The 20,750-nt window shown below is 44.3% G+C and overlaps 1 protein-coding gene across 1 annotated transcript; it reads right to left on the bottom strand.

Moving 5' to 3' along the window:
• Positions 1–12,960: 12,960 nt before the first annotated feature.
• Positions 12,961–20,477, bottom strand: CCL28 (C-C motif chemokine ligand 28). Its single transcript, XM_033164765.1, has 3 exons — positions 20,315–20,477; positions 14,422–14,548; positions 12,961–13,301 (listed from the first exon to the last, which is right to left on the bottom strand). The coding sequence occupies exons 1-3, from the start codon at positions 20,373–20,375 to the stop codon at positions 13,130–13,132; spliced, it is 360 nt and encodes a 119-aa protein (XP_033020656.1). The 5' UTR covers positions 20,376–20,477; the 3' UTR covers positions 12,961–13,129.
• Positions 20,478–20,750: the final 273 nt, after the last annotated feature.

Consider the following 20,750-nt stretch of genomic DNA (forward strand, 5'->3'; position numbering starts at 1 on the left):
CGTTCCTCGCCAATGAGCGAGGCAAGGCGGGGAAAGGAGGCGAGGGGAGGGCGAGAGGAGTGGTGTGAGAAAATGACGCCGCGTGGCCAGAGGGAGGGCGCCCAATGGGCGCGCCGCTGAGGCCCGGACCGGCGAATGAAGCGCGTGACGCGGGTGCCCGGCGGCCAATAGGAGCCACGCTGCCGACTGCGGGGTGAGGGCAGTCACCGCTGCAGGTCCTCTGGTGAGAAAGAGGAGACGGTCGCTTAGCAACGGGAGGAAGGCGCGCATCTCAGCGAGGCAGCATCATGTTACCCGAGGAAGCGAGCGAAGGAGGAGAAGGAGAGCACTGGTGCCTGCGCTGGCTGCAGCACAGTGAGGAGTGGCAGAGCTGAAAACTATATACTAGCTTCCTATAGGCTGGAAGTACGCTCCTGCATATTCTACTATGAACTGGGTTTTTTTTTTTTTTAAGCCTTATTGATAGCCACATCAAGGAAAATGGCCCACCAGCTCCAGGTTCTCAGGGAAAGAGTCTGGTGGTTTTTCGTACTTGATTTAACAACACAGCAGATAGATTTGGATTGGAGTAAATTCTTAGAATATTTAAAAGACAGCAAAAATGTGTAAACACTTACAGGTGTGACGAAATTCTTGCAAAGCAACAGAGGGAAAAGAAAATTTTAGAGGGAAATATTAAGATTGGTTTAATTAGATAAAATTGAGAAAAAGCGGGTGAATGATGTATTTTGGAAAACTAATGTAGAGATGGAGGGAAGTAAAAAACTCGGCGGAGTTTAAGATATAAATGTAAACTATGTAAAATGACAAAAGTGTATTTATTTTCGTTTTTCTTTTTTTGTTTTGATTTTATGATGCAAAAACAATAAAGAAATTTTAAAAAAAAACAACACACACGGATGACAAATGCTATCCAAATACAATGTTGTATGGTGCTGTCATTGGTTAAATGAGGCTTCTGATTTTCTTTTATGGCTTGTAATGCTGCTAATATTGCCTGTTTTGTACAAGTTTCTTTTAATGTTTTTCTTTGTTTTTGTTGTTTAGTCATTTAGTCGTGTCCGACTCTTCGTGACCCCATGGACCAGAGCACACCAGGCACTCCTGTCTTCCACTGCCTCCCACAGTTTGGTCAGACTCACGTTGGTAGCTTCGAGAACACTGTCCAACCATCTCGTCCTCTGTTGTCCCCTTCTCCTTGTTCCCTGAATCTTTCCCAACATCAGGGTCTTTTCCAAGGAGTCTTCTCATGTATTTCTTTATAAACCTGCGATCATAATCTGAGGCCCTTCTTCTTGTTGCCCCTTCCGTGAGAGGTCTGGAGGGCGGTAACATGAGAAAGGACCTTTTCTGTGGTGGCTTTCTGCTTGTGGAATGCTCTTCCCATTTCCCCCGGAAAAGCTGCTCTTTAGGGCTGTTATAAAATATTAGGCTACATACACATAGCAGACACACACTCCACAGAAAACCAACCCCCCACCCTACAAAATTTATGAAATATTCCCTGAGAAAAGTACACATTATTTTAGCACACAGAACAATCCCCCCAAAAGCCATCTTGGCTCTCCTTCTACAGAAGGAGATATCTTGGAGAAACCTTTCACAGTAGTTCTTTTCACTTACAAATCCTACAAATCCTGTCTTAAGAGTATATTTTGTGTATGAATAAGGTGGGCCTGTGACTTGGATTCAAAAGTATATTTACCATCTCAAAAGAATGACCACACTGCCCAGGTAATGCAATCAGTAAAACATCAGATATGCTGGCAGACAGGAGAGAAGCCGCACTCAAATTTCTTTCTGAGACCACCTCTGTGATGTATGTATGATGGGCAATGTCAAAAGTCTTTAAAGGTTCCTGCACACTTTGTGCTTTTGGTCTCTCACTTCCTTGCGGGGGTGGGCTGTGGGGTGGGGGCTCTGTTGCAACAGAACAATAAAGATCTGCCTTGCTTTCACTGGATCCTGCCTCCATCCATTCTTTGACCAGTCATGGACTTTAGGGACTCAGAGTCCCTTGGGGAGTTGGACAGCAAAAGCCAACCCCCAATTTTTCTACAACAGCGCTAATCAGAGCAGTTGGCAGAAAATCCACTTGACAATTTTAAGAGCCTTTTGTTGCTGCTGCTGTTTTTCTTAATTCTCTTCTGCTTTTTAAATTCAAACCTCAACTTATTGGAGGCTTTGCGTTACCTGAAAGCAAAAGACCCAACTTCCTAAAGGGGATCTGCAATTTGACCTGGCAGTTCAGCCCTGGCAAACATTCTCTCACTTACCTTAACCTATAGAGAAGGTGAAAGTTCCACTTTTATTTAGCAGCTCAGTGCTTGCAAAGTTTGTATGTTGTCATTTGAGAATGTTGTGTTTCTTAATCAATATGCAGTGACACCAGTGATGAAAACTGACACTCCAGAACAAGAACAGCAGGATGCAAGTGGTATTTAAATCTGGTTCCTCATACATGACTTAAACTCGCCTTTTAATAATCAGTCTTGTCAACAAGTAATGTCACATATTCCTTGACATTGTGAAAATGTGACCTTTTCTCTCCGCCTTGGTAAATGAACATGTTAGTTCATTTTATAGTCTAGTCTACAGATAGCCAACATGGTGCCCTTCAGACATTGCTAGGCTATGATTCCCTCTGACCTTACATTGGCCATGGCTTCTGGGTCTGACGAGAGTTGGAATCCAACAACATCTTGCTCATTCAGTAGAGCATGAGACTCTTAATTAATTAAGTCGTCAATTGAAGTAGTCGACACAGAATGACATAGGCGCCGCTTTGTCAATGCCATACATATAAAGAAGGTGTTGTGCCTGCGTGACATCAAAAAAGCACCAGGAAGCCCATCGCAGACACATGTGAATGCGAGACCTCAATATCAGGTAGACAGTGAGTGTGACTGGTTAGGAAAGTAGTCATAATTGACCCAAACTATGGTGCTCATTCTGGCCCCTGGAGTATGTGGCATGAGTGCTGCAGCTTTCAGCCAGAGACTTCAGTTGAGCCCCACAACAAGGCCTATTTGGTTCAAGAGGCTGCCTGCCACCAGATTATCCAATAGTTCTAGGAACAAACAACTCTGACTTGTTTCTGTTACTAGTAGTTATGTAGGGCATTGCAAGTGTGGGCACCCATATTCATGCTCATTCCTGCCTATATCCAAGATGATAAATGAGCAGTGTTCAGTCAGTGTAGAGGATGACCGTGCTACCAGCCATCTACCAAGATATTGGAGATTAACTGTTCATGTAGGAGAAGAAAACAGCCTGGTGGCACCACAAAGACTAAACCTACCTTAGAGGTCAAGAGATGGGATAGAAGTAGACAAAAGAACTTTCAGACTGGTCAATACAAGAATCCATAACATAGGTAAGATGAAGTCAAGTGAATACATACATTGAAACCTTTGCTTACCTCTGTTTTTTTCTCGGTGCCTTTTTATGGATATGTAAGATATTTTAGAAATGGTGCATTTTTTGCCATACACTAATTATTTACCTCTGTCCTACTCTGTTTGTTTCCTTTCTCTTTTTATTTTGTAGCATGCTCTATTAATTAACTTCTTTATTTTATGGCGTTCATACCTTGCCTTTCTATGAGTCATATCACTGGAGTGGGGCACATCAAAAAACCAGTCATCAATACCTTCCCTGCCGTGTTTGGTGCAGGGTTGAGATGGCAGTGGTCTATCGCCAAGTCCAATAAAGTTCAAACCTGTCCCAGATCTGGCTGCTCTTAGCGGTACTTTCTTCCTCTTTGTCGTTGCTTCCTCTCGGTGTGCGATGGTCCCTCAGCACACCTTGCTCCTGCTGTCTCAGAAAAAGAAAAAGTCATTCTACCCTCTGCGCTCTGACATCACCCTCTTGGTCTTCACAATACTCCTCCTCCTCCTCCTCACCCCTGCCTTGGGGAGTTGTTCCAACACTTGCAGCTTGACTTTTCTTTCCTTAATTAGGGCTGGTTCCAACCTGAGTCAGCTACAGGTGCAGGGATCATATGCTCTGTGCTCCCAGCCCCATCTTAGCCTGGTGAGGCACAGCTGTGAGCGTAGCTGTCATTCCCTCCAGGCCCATGACAATGTGCACTCCTTCTCCTAGGCAAACAATGTTGTTCTTCTCTCCTTGCCAGCCTACGGGCTCAAGGTGACAGTGGCAGTGGGAAGCGGGGCACTTGGGCTCCCTTCTTGCTTTGAGCAGGCCCCACTGGCAAATCTTCCACTTGTTCCATGCTCACTCACCTGTCCCTGCTCTCTTCCAGGTAATCTTGACAACTCAGTGTAGGGTGCTTTTCACCCTCATTATCACTTTCCCCAGAGTGAGCCACCTCTGGGGGATCCTCGCCCTCACTGCCAACGTCCTCCACATCTCCTGCTTTTGCAGGCTGATCATTCACCTGGAAAGAAGGAGATTATATATGCATGTATTTAAAGTTGACTTATTAGCTCACCTGTAAAGCTGTATGACGCGGGTTGCGCTGTGGGTTAAACCACAGAGCCTAGGGCTTGCTGATCAGAAGGTTGGCGGTTCGAATCTCCGCGACGGGGTGAGCTCCCGTTCCTCGGTCCCAGCTCCTGCCCACCTAGCAGTTCGAAAGCACGTCAAAGTGCAAGTAGATAAATAGGTACCGCTCCAGCGGGAAGGTAAACAGCATTTCCGTGCTCTGCTCTGGTTTTGCCAGAAGCGGCTTAGTCATGCTGGCCACATGACCCGAAAGCTGTATGCCGGCTCCCTCGGCCAATAACACGAGATGAGCACCACAACCCCAGAGTCGGACACAACTGGACCTAATGGTCAAGGGTCCCTTTACCTTTAAAGCGGTATCATAAAAAAAACCATATAAACGGCAGCAGCCTAAAAACATACCCAAGACTCATCTAAAAATTCCCGCTTTGAAGCAGACAAAAAAAGAGGAAGGGCTGAGCCTGTTTTAGGTCCTTTCACACACACACAAATAGGGCTATTCCACAATTCCACTTGTGCTGTGCCTAGAAAGCATGGGTCTGAGCTGTTTCTCATTTACCCCCAAGAAAACCTGCTCTTTACCACTGAATTTACCAACAGCAATATATGGAAAACCCAGTTGCTCTTTTTTCCAATTCAATAGCAAAGAGCAGGCTTCCCCAGGGGAAAGCAATGGGGGGAACAGAAGTGTGTAAGAACCCATAGTTTTCGCAGACCTGGGGTAGGAATTTCTGTTACCATTAGGACTAATTTATACAGGACTGGTCCTTAGTGAAGCCCTTACTAGTGTAAGTGTTTAAACACACTTACCTCTAGTACTGGTTCTTTTGTATGCAATAGGATGGGATACACAATTGACATGCAAACATTGCACCCAAATGGGCCTGCTCATTTTGGAAGTGCATTTAAATATAGTGGACATGCATGGAACTCCTGCACAGGCAAGAGATTTGCCCATGGCCCATGTTCTGTAGAGATAAGTCCTTCATCTCAGATTGAGCTTGATAGAGGTTTTGTTGAGACAGGGCCATTGGCCACCTTCTCTTGGACATTTGCCTTTCTCTAAGTCTTCATTTATGCCTCTTTTAGTTAGTGTTCACCTTGCCACCTTGAAATCCAGCTAGGTCATCCTTTTTTCTCAATTCAAGTGGAAGCCAGTTTAGAAGAAAATGCATCAAAATGCAGTATTTCATAAAAAATCACAAGATAAATTTGACTGTGGCCTACGTTGTGTGTGTGTGCGCACCACTTCTCAAACCAGTGATGGGAGTACACTGGGAACTTCAGGTTTTCTCCAAGTTTGCTTCATACTTGGCTGTGATCAACACTGAACATTGCTGGGCTAGGTCCTTTCCAGTATGATAAAAGACCAGTAAGCCTGGTAATTTTACAAGCTGCAGGATGAAAGCATTTATGGAGTAGGTGTCTAATTTTTATTTACATTATTGCCACTTTACCATTTGGCAAGGTTGCAATTGGAGTTAATTGCTTCAGCTGGTGGTTTTGGTGATGGTATTGCGAGAGGTGCATCAACCTATAGAGAACGAGCAGCTCGTTTCATAGCTGGCTCATTATTGATTCAGCATTTGCTTTGAGCTATCCATCCCACACCATGATCTCTTTCTGGATAAGTCTCTGTAAACTTAGATCATATCAGTGCATATGCTCTTTTATTTATTTACATTATTTTTGCCCCACTGTGCATCCATTTTTCACTTAGTTACAATAAATTTAAATAATATTAATATTAATAATAATATCTATGGTATTTTATATGTGTTTGTTTTGGTTTTGTTTATTTTTTATTTTATTTTGCGCTTTCATCCTGTATTTTATACTGTGAACTGCCCTAAGATATTCAGATGAAGGGTGGTATATAAATTTAATAAATAAATAAAAATAAGAACAATGAATCTCATTTTTTTCATTTTGTTGCCCATTCACCCAGTTTGGAGAGATCTTCTTTGGAGCTCTTTGCAGTCTGTTTGGGAGTTTACCATCCTGATCACCTGCAAACTTAACTCTTTCGCTGCTCTCCTCAAATACTGATAAATTATGAACAAGTTAAATAGCACCGGTCCCAATACAAATGCCTGTTGTCTTTGTCCATGGAGTTTTCTTGGCAGGGATACTGGAGTGGCTTGCCAGTTCCTCCTCCAGGTGGATCATGTTTGGTCCAAACTCTCCACTATGACCTGTCCATCTTGACCTGTCCATACGACTGAACAACAACAACAATACAAATGCTTTTCCACAATATGTAGTTGTCTCTGTCTGGCAAGTCACTGGAGCTGCGGCTGTTAGCTCTCCGCTCCTCACATCATATTCCACAGCTGGACTTTTAAGGGTAAACAAAATAGCTGCTCCGGCATTCTCTGTGAACACCAGAGAATGCCTATTACCAACTGGCCAGCTTCAGAAATAAAGGTCAGAATCTCTGAATCCTAGATGGCTGCAGAGCTGGATTCTGCCTTTCTGTGCAGTCTCTGCTCTATTTCGTAGATTTGGTAGTGATAAATCATCTATAAAACCTCCCTGGGTGTTCTCTTTTTTTCCCATTAGAAATGTGCTCCGCAGTTCAGATACTATAAATTTGCCTCCCACAAAGAGGTTATAAAAGTCCTCATTCAATACTGGTGGTGCAATGTATCTGTGGGCACAAATCTAATGAAAGATTGGAGTCCAATTTGGCTAATGACAGGGTATGTTCTGTGTCATTAGTCTGATTGCTGCATCAATGTGTTGCTTTCCTTGGCTGGTGTGCTTATTTATATGGTTTGCTGCTAGATGTTGGTTAGAACTTAGATGGTTGGATAAGGAGGCACATTTCGAATTTGGAGAAAGTGCTGCAGAGGTGCCAGTCACAAAATGAACGGAATAACAAAAACTTAAGGAAAGTACAGTTCTGCAGCATGGAGTTCTTCTGTTCAGGATTCCAGCCAGCCAGCAATTCCCTATTTCAGGATGTGCCATTGCATTCTCCATTCCCTCTCTGTTTGCTTTCCGCCTCCTCCTGCACAGTTTGCATTCTGATCCACTGAGAGGTTCTCCAACCCCCACTGCTGTCCTGAGCACTTTGGGAAAGGGTGGGATAAAAGTGTAGACAGGGGGAGGGGAGATTTGGATGGGGGGGGGGAACGATAGGAGATGTTAAATTCCTCCCCCAGTGCCATGATCCTGATCCGACTTAAGGGCCCCTATGGCTGCATTTACACCCTCCATGCATATAGCTCTCCAGGTCCTATGACCTCAGGGGTTGCACGTTTTTTGATGCTGACACACCAAGGCCAGTATCAAAGGGAGAAGCTGTGAGTGTGACTCTCTTCTTCTCCATCATGCCTTTGCTGTTTCTGGAGGGAGAGAAATGCTCGTGTGTAGAGCCCCTTTTCCATTTGCTTATTAAATTTATATCCTTCTGGCAGGAAGAATCAGAGATGGTGGGAGACCTCCATAAATCCTTGCAGGAATCAATAAATCAGGCCCCACTGGTTGGCATGCCTCTCTTGTGAGCTTGCACAGATAATGCATTGTTGCACACCAATATTGTGTGCTTGTATGCAGGGACACAGTGGACCGCAGAAGCCCCTGAGAAAGAGCAACATAAAAGGAGGGTCCACACAGCTATGCTGCGGCACGAGGGGGCAGAGGGGGCAGATAAAGGGGTGACTCAGAAGGAAGAACAGTGGAACAGTCATGGACGGGAGTGTCCATTTACAGGGATGGACGTTGGTTCATCAAATTCCAGCAGGACCCTGTGCAAGTGCAAAATTCAGTGACCCCCCCTTGCCTTCTGTTCTAGTCAATTCGCTATGTCATAGTTGTGATGCCCTGCAGTGCCCCAGGGGCTCTGTGCCCAGTGGAACCAATTGTGCTGCCCTACCTAAATCCTTCTCTGCCATTTGCTCAGCCAGTCCCATTGCTTGTGATGAGAACTGTGCAAACGATTGTGCTCGACCTGCTCTTCAACAGGAGATCCCAGGGGGCATGTCAGGCGTTTCTGTCAGGGCATGTCAGTCCTGCTTCTGAACTGTTGACTTTGTAACCTGTATCTCAATCTGTGTTTAAACCATGTGCTGACTTTTGGAAGGAAGCCTTCAGGAATACACAAACCAAGTCAAAGTTCTGTGTCTTGAATGTGGGGGGCAAGGCAGGCGCTCCCTTAACAAATTAAAATAAACCCCTGCCCCAGTGCTTTAAGCTGGGTTTAGCCATTTAATTTTTTCCATGAAATGCCCTCAACATAGCATTATTTCCCAGGGCATTGTGGGAAATTAAAACTAGATCTGGTCATCTGACAATGCTTAGAATATTGAATGCTGCTGCCCACAGCAGTGCACTGCCACCAACTAAGCCCACCAGGGCTGTGTCCCTCAAACCTGGAATTGGCATTGGGTCTGAAAACCTGTTCAGTAACATTGGCTCTTACTTTGGGGGAGGACCAAGAATCTGCCCTGCATGCAGAAGGCCCCGGCATCTCTGGGCAGGACTGAAGGAGACCACTGTCTGAAATCCTAGAGTGTCAATGCTGGTCACCATAGACAACATTGAGCCAGACGGGCCAGTAGTCTGACCCAGTATAAGGCAGCTTCCTTTGTTCCTATGGATTGGGACAAGGGTACTTAAATCCCAAGGAGTTCAGTGGGGACTTCCAGTAAGGGGGAAGAAAACTGCAGGCTTTATGATAACATATGTTTTTGCTAAGCTCTAGATCAGGGGTCAGCAAAATTACCATGCCTCGGGCTGGTGTCTCCAGCACTGATCGCACAGTGGGTCGGAGGGCAGGGGAACGTGTGCCCATACTTGTGCACACATGCTATTTCCGGCGCACTTCCGGGTCAGAGGAGCACCGGAAATAGCTTGTGCGCATGTGCACAGGCCTCCTCCGACCCGGATGCGCATGGAAATGCTGTTTACCTTCCCGCGCTGCTCTGGTTTGCCAGAAGCGGCTTAGACATGTTGACCACATAACCCGGAAGTTGTACGCTGGCTCCCTCGGCCAATAAAGCAAGATGAGCGCCGCAACCCCAGAGTCGTCCGCAACTGGACCTAATGGCCAGGGGTCCCTTTACCTTTTTTTTACATAGTTTTTTACTTTGGTATTCCTTATAATAATTGTATTTCCTTCTGAATGACCAATTTAGTTGACTCAAGGAGCGGTAGCCGACATTCTTGTTCCACTAGCTGAAGAGACATCTCCTTGCTAAACAGGAGTTTCCCCAAAAATGGAAACAACAAGAAGTACCAATGAAAGAAGAGTGGCAGATAAAAATGATGGACTTTGCGGAACTGGTGAAGCTGACAGGAAAAATCTGAAGCCAGCATGATCAAGTATTCTAAAAGGACTGGAGTAAATTTATACGAAATTTGAAATCCCTAAGCAATTAACATCACTAGCAATGTTGTCTGAAGAATTGTAATGAGAAATTTTCTCCCTTTCTATATTTATTTAAATTTTAAGGTATTTTGTAAGGAATGTAATTAGAACTGGAAAATGCAGAAAATGCAATGATATAAAGGTTAATTTTGAAAGCCATGAGGCAGGAGGGAAAGAAGTCAATGGGCTCTAAAGAGCCAGAGAGGTAAAGTGGTTAATAATTATGTGACTCCATATTACTAAATCGAAAATTATATATATTTCCCCTGTTCTCTTTGGGGGGATCTTCTAGAGAAGATTATGGGGTGTACGGGAATGGGGGAGGAGAGGAAGGGGAAGTTCTGTTGTGTGAGCATAGTTCCATTCATGGAGCATTGATACAACCCAAAGACAGTGGGTGAAAGGGGGATGAATATAACCGCTCTAATACTTAAACAGTCACTTTGGGCAATGCATTTGGGGGGGAAAGGGAAACCTGCTCTTTGCTCTGGAAAATTGATTAACTGAAGGTTTAGCCAGGTTGGATTGCCCAAGGTTAACTTAGTTCATCACAGAGAGTTCCCCCTGTGCTTGCTTCTTCTAGGAATTCACGTCAAAAAGTTTCATGCTGTTGTTTCTTTATGTATTACGTCAAAATCCGATCCCGAGCCAGTGATTTCAAAGGCGAAAGTCATTAGATATTGAGGGTGGAGAGAGAACAGCTAGGATTTGGACAGACTTTGGCTGCTGTCCTACGGTAAATACACTGATAGAAAAGCAAACTTAATTGACCTCAAGGGACCTCAAAGCACACAAAACGCCCTTCGGTTCATCAGAAGTGATTCTCTGTGGAAAGCTCTAGGTCCAAGATGGGAAACCTGTGCCCCTCCAAATGTTTTAAGACTACTATTTAATAGTCTAAGGCCTCAAATATTCAAAAGACTTGCCTCCTTCCCTACAGACCCTCTTGGGTGTTAGGACTTTGGTAGTTCCCACATCCTCAGAGGTTCAGGGTGTGGTGGTTTAGTAGAGGACATTCTCTGTAGTAGCCTACAAGTTGTGGAACTGTATCCCCACGGAGGTGCAACTGGTCCCTCCATTATGTAGTTTTATGAAGACATACTGTACCTCTTTATCACGTCCTCTGACAACTGAGAGATATATTGTATTTTAGGACCCACCCTATTCTCTTCACTATGGCTTGTTTTAACTGATTTGAATATTTTATGGGTAAATTGTTCTAGCTCACCTCATGGTGAAGGTCAGGGGAGAAATATATTTTAAAAAAGTGATATTTAGAATAATATTTATTACAGTATTTTAATAGTGCATTTGGTAACATTAATATATTATAATAAATACTAAAATAATTGATAAAGTTATTGATTTGATCCACCAGAGCTCTTCTAATGCACTGTAACATATTTGTACAAATGCAAATTTGCGCCCGTATTCTCATGTATTGAGCTGTGTGTTCGAGATTGGATTTTACACTGTGTTTCAGCTTTTAACAAATTAATTGCTGTGCCTTTTTATTTTTATTTTTGCTGTATTTTAAAATATATGCACATATCTATATATCTGTGAGTCAACCAGAAAACTTCTGCTTTGGGGAGGCTATATAATTTCTCTCCCTCTCCCCCTATTTTATACCCATCAAGGAACTAGTGTTTTACGCCTAAAGGAGGAGACAGACCTGTGTAAGCTTAAAAATAAAAAATCCAAAATCCAGAGATGAGGAAATCAATCATTGTTATGATTCTATAATGCAAAGTGCTACATAAAAAGGCCTCATTTGTGGCTATTTCGCGTCACATTCTGCCTTAAGAGACACCATGCTTTTTTTCCAGGCTTCGAATAAAATTAAACTCTTAAGAAGCTTCACAATGTCGTTGTTTTTTCTTAACTACTCGTGCTTGTCGGAATACACTTCGTGGATCCGTTAAAGATCCGCGGTTATTTGTTTATTTTAAACTTACTAGGACATGGTACAAAATCTCTGTGGTGCTCCCTTTCTAAGTGAACAAGTGGGGTCTTCAGGTTTAAGGATCAAACGCAGCCTTCAGAATGCTCCCCAGGCTACATTCCTCATTGCCTCTACTTCTCACCCTGAATGTGTTTTCCCTGGCTGGGATTTGTCCTTGAGCTCTGCTAGTGTCTCTTGGTTGCCTGGATGAAGGATAGAGAAGGGTGAGCAAGTGGGTATAAATGTTAAATCCACATTTACTGCCTGCACACTTTTGCCTCTGGCCTCGCTCGCCACTGGCATGTGATCCTCAGAAGAAAGATCATAGATATCGATTACAAATACGATTTGCAGCAACATGGAATAAGACATGAAGTAATGCTAGGAGAAACTGAATTAAGCAATGAAGCAACAGGAGGGAGAAAGAAAAAAACCTGTTGCACAATGGCCACGTGTCATGCTAAGTTGCTGTGCTGTGATAAGCTAAACCATGGTTTGTCATGGGCTCATGGTTTGGCTCTCTCTAGACTTACCATGACATGTAACCAATCTTTGTCCTGCAGTTTATGGCTTGCAGTTTGCTCACAAAAAGCTAAACCACGAGACAGGGTTCAGATGACACACTAAGCCAACCTGGGCTCAGTCCCCTCGATTCCTCATGTTTGTTCTTTGTGCTTAGTGATGGTTTGTGTGATCTGCAGACTAAGCCAAAGAGAACTATGAGGTGGAGTGACGATGGCCATAACAAGTAACAGAATTCCTTCGGGAAGCAGGGATATTTCATGGCAACTGAGCAGATGCTAACCACAAAAGACCAAAGAACAGCAGGTTGCAAAATAAAACCAGAACCAAAAACATGTAAAACAACAAGATAAAGAGCAGAGGACCTTGAGAAATATCTTCAACCAAGTTTTAGGGCTTTCATGATTTTTATTTCGCAATTTCCAATCCAGTACCAGCTCAAAGCTTACCTCTGTTTGTTTGTGATTTTCAGCACTTGTTGGCACTACAGTTCCCATCAGTCCCTGCCAGCATGATGAGAATTGTAGTCCAATAGCAACTGGAGGGGCCATAGCTTTCCCCATCTCTGGCTTTAGAAGGAAGGGGAAATTCAAAAGGTTCGGAAAACCCAAACTGTGGTCGGGTGTTTTCTGAACATCAGCACAGATCGTCGTGAGATGCTTCCTGAATTTATTCCACAGGGCAACAGCCTTCACCAACCTGGTGCCCTCCAGATGTTTCTCCATGTGGGCTTTGGATGATGGGAACTGTAGTCCAAAACATCTGGAGGGCAGCAAGGTGACAAAGTCTGCAGTACAGATGGTTGCACCTCTATGGTTGCTTCAGCAGCTGGGACAGGGCTCTTTCCTCCCACTTTTCCTTCTCTTTTTGGCTTTCTTTCTCTTCCTGGGGTGATGGCCAGTTCTCCAGCGACCCTTGGCCACCTGCTTCATCCACCTCTTCACATGTCTGTTCTCGGGGCTCACACACAGCTTTTTGTGCTTTGTGTGAATGCTGTTGGGATAAGAAAATAAAGGCCAGTTTTGTTGTTGTTGTTGTTGTTGTTGTTGTTAGAAAAAGTAACCTTAAAAGGTTATATTTTGAAGCAACCAGTATGTATGAACAGAAGACTTAACCCAGCCAAATTTAAGCACTTTTGAGTCCAGCAGGTCCATCCCTACCATACTAGAGAGGGACACAGGGGCCTCAGGCAGATGATTCTGAGTGTTGTGATAGGGTGTTCTTCAATCTTAGGTTTAATGTGGTTTCCTGATAAGTAACTCCTTGAAAATAAATGAGTTTCCTTTCCTACCATGAGAAAAAAAGTGATATTGCAACCCCACTCCAATTTTCCATGTCCCATGAAAGCTAATGGAATGATTATTATTTTTTTGGTTTCTAAGAGGCTGCAAGACTCTTCGTTGCTTTTGCTGCAAGAGATTTAACACAGCTAACACCCAGGAAATCCTATCCATGTTTTGTTGTTGTTGTTCAGTCGTTCAGTCATGTCCCACTCTTCGTGACCCCATGGACCAGAGCACGCCAGGCACACCTATCTTTTACTGCCTCCCGCAGTTTGGCCAAACTCATGCTAGTCACTTCGAGCATGAGTTTAGCCAAACTGTGGGAGGCAGTGAAAGATAGGCGTGCCTGGCGTGCTCTGGTCCATGTTTACTCAGAATTAAATCATGCAACGTCCAGTGGAGCTTGCTCACAGGAAAGTATGCTTATGGTTACAGCCACACACTGCCTACAAAATCTAAATAAAAAGCTTCTAAATGAAAGGATTTGCAATTTGCAAATGGATTTCAATTAATCTGCTTTAAAACAGGTGATTAATCAAACAAATATGATATCATCATTGTGTGTGCTAGCGTGCACACATCTCAGCGTCATAGCACAATCATGATTGTGTTTACTCAAAAGTGACTCCCACTGAGTTCAGAAGAGCTTATGCCAAGTTTCTTGGAACAGGAATTCAGCCTTGAACTCCAGCTCCTTGTTAGCTTAACCTTCCTCTTTGAATTCCAATTAAAATAAAACTGTCTTATTATTTACAGATCATTCTCACCATTCCAAAGTTGCACACAGACAACACACACACAAACATTTTTCTTTCTTTCCCACCGCTTACATCACAGCGGATATTTTGCATAAATCGCCACCATTCTGAATGTCAAACGCTGCCACTGTCCTTAGCCATCTTCTGGGAATATGATGGGCTACTTCTGTGCAGCAGTCAAAAAGTGCAGGAAACACAGCTGAAAGAAACAGCAAGAAAACAGCTGTTAGGCAGCAGTCCTAGTGTGTGTCCACTTCGATAGGAGTAAATAAACCTCATGGAATTTAATGAGACTTACTTCTGAAATGGCACATATAGCACTGTACTTAAACTTCCAGGATGCCTGGAGCGACGGTACCGGTATATAGATTTGCAGTCTAATTTGGATTAGACCACTGCACAGAGCAGGGGTAGTCAACATAGTGCTCTCTAGATTTTATGGACTGCAGCTCTCATCATCCCCAGCCAGCATGCCCAAAGGTCAGGAATGATGGGAGTTGTAGTTCAGCAACATCTGGAGGTCATTGCATTGGCTACCCCTGAGCTAGAAGGTCTGAATCAGTATAAGGAAGCTGCTTATGCGCTACCGTATGATGAGGGGGAATCTGACACACTTTTGCACCTAATCAGAATTCTGTAGGAACAAAGAAATAGTAAGAATCTTTCCACCATGTTGTGCATGCCTTAGCCCACCCAGTCATAGCTGTCAACTTTTCCCTTTTCTTGTGAGGAATCCTATTCAGAATAAGGGAATTTCCCTTAAAATAAGGGAAAAGTTGACAGCTATGCACCCAGTGTCCTAACACTAAAAGGAAATTGCCCCTCATTGCCTCATGTCCTCTCCCCATTAGCTGCTTAAAAGAAAGCAAGTTCCCAAAGTTATTACAGTCTGAAGTTCTTATTAAACAACTTTCTCTCCCTTGCTGTTATGTATGCTAGAATACAGTACTGAGGGCAAACTTCAGTTGCTGATGCCTAAGCGTTTTCACTTACTCTAATTTTCTGATCGGGTTATAAAATAACATGCAAGACAATCCCTAGGTGTGATGCATTGCAGGGGGACGGACTAAATGACCCCTGGGGGTACTTTCCCACTCTATAAGTTTGTGATTCAATGAAACAAACAAGGTTGGGCTGAACCATTTTGCTGATCCCATCAAGATGGCTGTGTTGTAGAACTGAGAGATCGCCAAGAATCTCTCGTAACAGCAGAGAGGGTGCGGGAGTTCAGTTCTTGGGTTAGCACACCCCAGCGCAAACAGTTGTGCCCTAAAACCCTCTGCTACTTTGTAGGGGTTCCCAGGGTGCAACTCTCCCTTTGATGACCACTAGGCTTGCTTGTGCTGTTGCGCTGGCTTTGCATAGGAGATAGAAGCCGCACTCCATTCCTTCTATTTCCAGTGTTCAGAAGTGAGCGCCATTTCCTTTTTAGCCAAAAAATTTCAAGCGTTGGTTTTTTTTTTGTGGAACAAGGGACTGACTCACTTGTCAGCCTCACTTGTTCTGTACTACCAAAACCCTCCAGCTGAACCACTGTTTCAAGGTTTAAGGCAGGAGACATTTAGAAAGAAGGGTCAAGGGGTAGGCTTAAATGCTAAGGGTGAAACATGCCCTTCTTTGAGCTTTTGGCACCTGTATCGGTTATAGCCTCTAGGAAAGAAAAGAAGAGAAACAGGAACTAAAAGTCATTTTATCTGTGACCATTGACCTCTTCACTGAGAAGCAATCTCTTCATAAGGAGCGTTTCTTTCCCTTCAGATCTTGCCTCTTCATATCGCTGACCTACCTGAAAGTGCAGGTATTGTGGAAAACAACACATTATATTTTCAGGGAAGGGCCATAGCTCAGCGGGAGAGCACCTGCTTTGCATGCAGAAGGTCCCAAATTCAAACCCCAGCATCTCTAGGTAGTCCCATGTGGGAACTTTCATTGTCCCAACTATGGAGCAGAGCCCCAAAAAGCTCCTGGTGAATTCTTCATGCAGTTGCATTTAGAACCTTTCTCATCTTCAGGGCTCTTCTTCTGTTATTGACTCAGCCTCGCTTCCCTGTCCATCTCTCTGTCTTCAGGTGCATAAGGAGCTGCTCCTTTCAGTTAAGCCTCTCCCTCCTTGACTTGCCACTGGGGTGGCTATCCCCAGTATTGCTGCCTTTTCCTTCCTCCCACGCTGTGCTCTAAATGGCTGCGGCAAGGCTTGAGCATCACCCAACCCTTTCCCCTTTTCCTCCTCCATCCTTGCTTTGAACCCCCTCTAAATGTGCCACCCACCATGCCTTTGTCATCCAAGTGTCTCTCCTTCTCTGGCAGGACCACCCTGCCCAGCCTCTTCTGGTAGACGGCTGCTTCCTACATTGTCCTCTTCTCCCCACCACTGCTATGGGGCGCTCAATAAAACCATACCAAGGACACATTTGGATTTCAGAGAGAGTGAAATCAGAACAAAATGTAACGGCTAAGAAGAGGCTGAGCCGCAAATCAAGACGTTCCTGGTTCTGCCTTGAATTCACCAGGTGCTGTTACGCAAACCGCTCTGTCACTGCCTCATCATCCTCCCCATGCAATATGAGGATCATGATACTGACCTACTTTGCCAGGATTGTTGGAAGTCTCCTTTGAAAACGCCACTACCGGGCACACTTTGAATATGCTGAATAACAGCCACACCCAGCATTGTTCAAGCCACCAGGCCCATGCACACATCTCTGCAGAATATTGCTGTATGCACACATACCTGTGTTTTGGAAAGAAAGGTTTCATCCTTCCTGCACCCATATCTATGAAAACAAGGAAGTGAACACTTCCCAGAAAGGATTAGTTGATCCTTACAAACCCTGCAGCAGTGCCTAATCAATGTGGCTGGCTGTTGAAAGAGCTCCCTTTGGAAGTCGACTGAAGGCTAACTGCAGAGGTAGCTCAGGCCTTTCTCGGATTTAGTTATTTACATATTCCTCCTTTTTCCTCCAAGGATCTCAAGGTGGTGTGCATTGTTCTCCCCTGCCCATTTTATGCTCACAACAACCCTGTGAGATAGGTTAGGCTGAGAGATAATGCCTGACCCAAGGTCACCCAGTGAGCATAAAGGTTGAGTGTGGATTTGAGCATCATGGTTGAGGGACTGAACCAGCACACCTACTCGGGTATATGTTGCATTGAAACTTGCATTCAGTTTAAAACATACATAGAATTGGGTTGATCATAATAATTTTCTGTGTTCCTTTATTCTGAATCGGGATGAAATGTGAATCCACCTTGACAATCCATTCAGCGGATTAGATCTTAATTTCCTTGTTAAGCTTTGTTAGAACTCTTCCTATTAATGGCGAGTTTCAAGCAGAACCTATGCATGTTTATTCAGAATATAAGCCACACTGTGTTCAAGGAGGCTTGCTTCCAATTTGAGCATTTAGGACTGCAAACCTCAGGGAAGTATGTTTATGCACCCAGGAGGTCTTTCACACTTCACTAAGCTTCCTTGTGGGGAAAAAGCAAAAGAAGATCTCCTGGAAGAGAAACCACAAGATTTGCATACTAAGTGCTCTATATCCTTATGCCACTATTATAGCAGCTCGCTGAAGGTAATACTCCTCAGTGCCCAAACACTTTACCCTCTGTGTTCTTTATATTCTGTGCGTTGTTGATCAGCAGTCCTGTTCCTATTTACATCCAGAAATGTGTGCAGCTCTACTGGTGCATTTCAAGGGCTGACATCCTCAGCCACCTTATTGAAGGTGCCCTCAAAATCTGCTCCAGAGGGTTGGAGGAAAATGCAAGAGGATAGGAAGCCCCATTGTGCCTTTGACCGTGGATGGTCATTATGGCTAGTAGCCGTGTTCTGCTATGCATCCCCAGTGCTACCCCTTCCGGAAGGGCTACAGTGCAACAAAAGCAAGACAAAAAAAACCCAAAAAATATGTGCAGTAAGAAAAGTTAGGGGGTTTCAGCAGGAAGCTATGCGCTGATTGGATATAGAACAGTATGACCACCCCAAAACTTTAAAAAAGGTAAAGGTAAAGAACCCCTGACAGTTAAGTCCAATCGTGAATGACTCTGGGGTTGTGGCGCTCATCTTGCTTTATTGGCCAAGGGAGCCGGTGTACAGCTTCCGGGTCATGTGGCCAGCATGACTAAGCCGCTTCTGGCGAACCATGGAAACGCCGTTTACCTTCCCACTGGAGCGGTACCTATTTATCTACTTGCACTTTGTCGTGCTTTTGAACTGTTATGTTGGCAGGAGCAGGGACCGAACAATGGGAGTTCACCCCGTCACGGGGATTTGAACCGCTGACCTTCCGATCGGCAAGCCCAAGGCTCAGTGGTTTACACCACAGCACCACCCGCGACCCCAAAACTTACACAGGAACAAATAGCATTGAAAGCGGGGTCCCAAATGACCACCCACATAGCACTTTGAGTGCAAAACATAATGAATAAGGGCAATAAAAGGGCGTCTGGAGGGGGGGTCTATTGTTTACGAATAAGCTAAGACCTAAAAGCTGTTCCTGTAAGCTGTCTTGACCCGTATGGCCACACATATTGAAAGCTTCGATATGGCCTGGCTACTAAAGGGGTACATACGGAGCACTAATGGACTGGCGTTTGCAGAAGGAAACACTGTTTCCTTGACACGGCAACACTGCCAGACTTAGAAAAAATGAAATACATAATTCAGGCAATGCTGCTTCCGTTCCACCCCTGCCAACACACTCTGCTTACAAGATCCAAGGTTCAAAACAACTTGGTGGTGATGATGATGATGGAAAAGAAGAACAGATGGAGGGAAGGGCCTGAAGATCCTGGTTAGGTGGGCTGAGCTGGGAAACTGCTTCAGAGGGGGAAAGGTCAACCCACCCACCCCTTTGTTGGAGATGGAGAAACATATCAATTTCATTTTCTCTCTGTTTCTCATTTTCCCCAGGTCAAGTTCAGTCTTCCACCATCACTTTGAGGTGTGTGGGTTTTTTTTGGTTTTTTTGTAAATCATGAAAATCTATTAGCATTTTAGTGCTGATTTCTCATCATATGCACGCTTTAATGCAGCCTTGCCACATATACATATTTTTTTGCAAAGCGATCCCCTCCCCACAAATTTTGTATGTTGTTTTTGCTGATATATGCATTTTTATGCACACTTTACCCAAGTAGATGCATTCTTGTACAGTTTTCTTGACTGCAGAACTGCATTGTGAAATTCAGAGAAGCACGGGTTTTGCAGGATAGCTGTGCCTCGGTTTATGTAGTGTTTCTGAAAGTGTGAATTAGGAAGGTTTGCCTTTAAATGGAAACTCCTCCACCCTTGCCTTCTGCACCTCCTGTAAGACAACTTGGAAACATAGGAAACAGCCTTATATTGAGTCAGACCAATGGTCCTTCTAGCTCTGTATTCTCTGCGCTGAACTGACTGGCGGCTGCTCTCCAGCGTTTCAGGTAGAGCTCTCTTTCTTTCTCTCCCTCTCCCTGCCCTATCTGGGTTGTGCCTGGGATTGAACCTTCTGCATGCAAAGTAGATGTCCTCTCCCATTTTGCAGCTCTTGACAGTTGCTTTCTTTTCCCCCCTAAAGTTGCGCACTGTGACCCCAAGCTCTCCTTCACAAGGCCAGCTCACCAAAGGTTTGCATGCCAAAGGATAATCGGAGAAGGCATGTCAATCGGATTTTTTTTAAAAAAAATGATACAGATCACTTACAGAAATGACCTTTGCCCAGATCATATTTCCTTGTTGAAACTGTCCATTTTCCACTTTGCCCTCCACCTCTAAAATGCGGAGGTTTTCTCAGTGTGGCAGCTGTCTCGCAGCCTGTTTGTGCAAAAGATCTCTCCGCCAAATGACTGCCAGGCATAGCAAAACCAAGATTCCTTGGTTTTCACACTGCAACTACTTTTTCTGACCAGAGCAGGCTGCTCTGAATTACCGGTAGCTCCCTTCCTCAAGTGCAAGAAGTACGCATTAATGTTAGACATGACTTACCCTCTGATATAGGGTGAACTATCACAATTCCAAATGTGGCAAGGACGATGGGCAGGTTCATGCTGCAAGATTCATGCTTCCTCTGTGCTGGAGGCTTGAGTACAGACTGAAAGTGATAGGGATCTGCCTGCCAAGGCTATTGCCACCTCTTGGCTGTAGAGGGACAAAAGAAGTTCGAGCCCCACCCCTAGCAAAGTGCAAACACAAGACCCATTAAGGATTTGTGGACTCTCAGTACTCACCTCTCCTGTAGGATAATAATCTCTCTCTAGCTATAGGACAGGAGTACAGACATTTCATTTATACTAGGAGCCCCTCCTGAGCGGCCTCTTTCTTACCCTGTGCATTGTGCAACATTGACGCAATGATAATGCAAAACAAAATAAAAAATAAATAAGTTCCTTCCAGCAGCACCTTAGAGACCAGCTAAATTTGT

Source organism: Lacerta agilis, chromosome 11 (assembly GCF_009819535.1).
Source record: "Lacerta agilis isolate rLacAgi1 chromosome 11, rLacAgi1.pri, whole genome shotgun sequence".
Taxonomy (NCBI): domain Eukaryota; kingdom Metazoa; phylum Chordata; class Lepidosauria; order Squamata; family Lacertidae; genus Lacerta; species Lacerta agilis.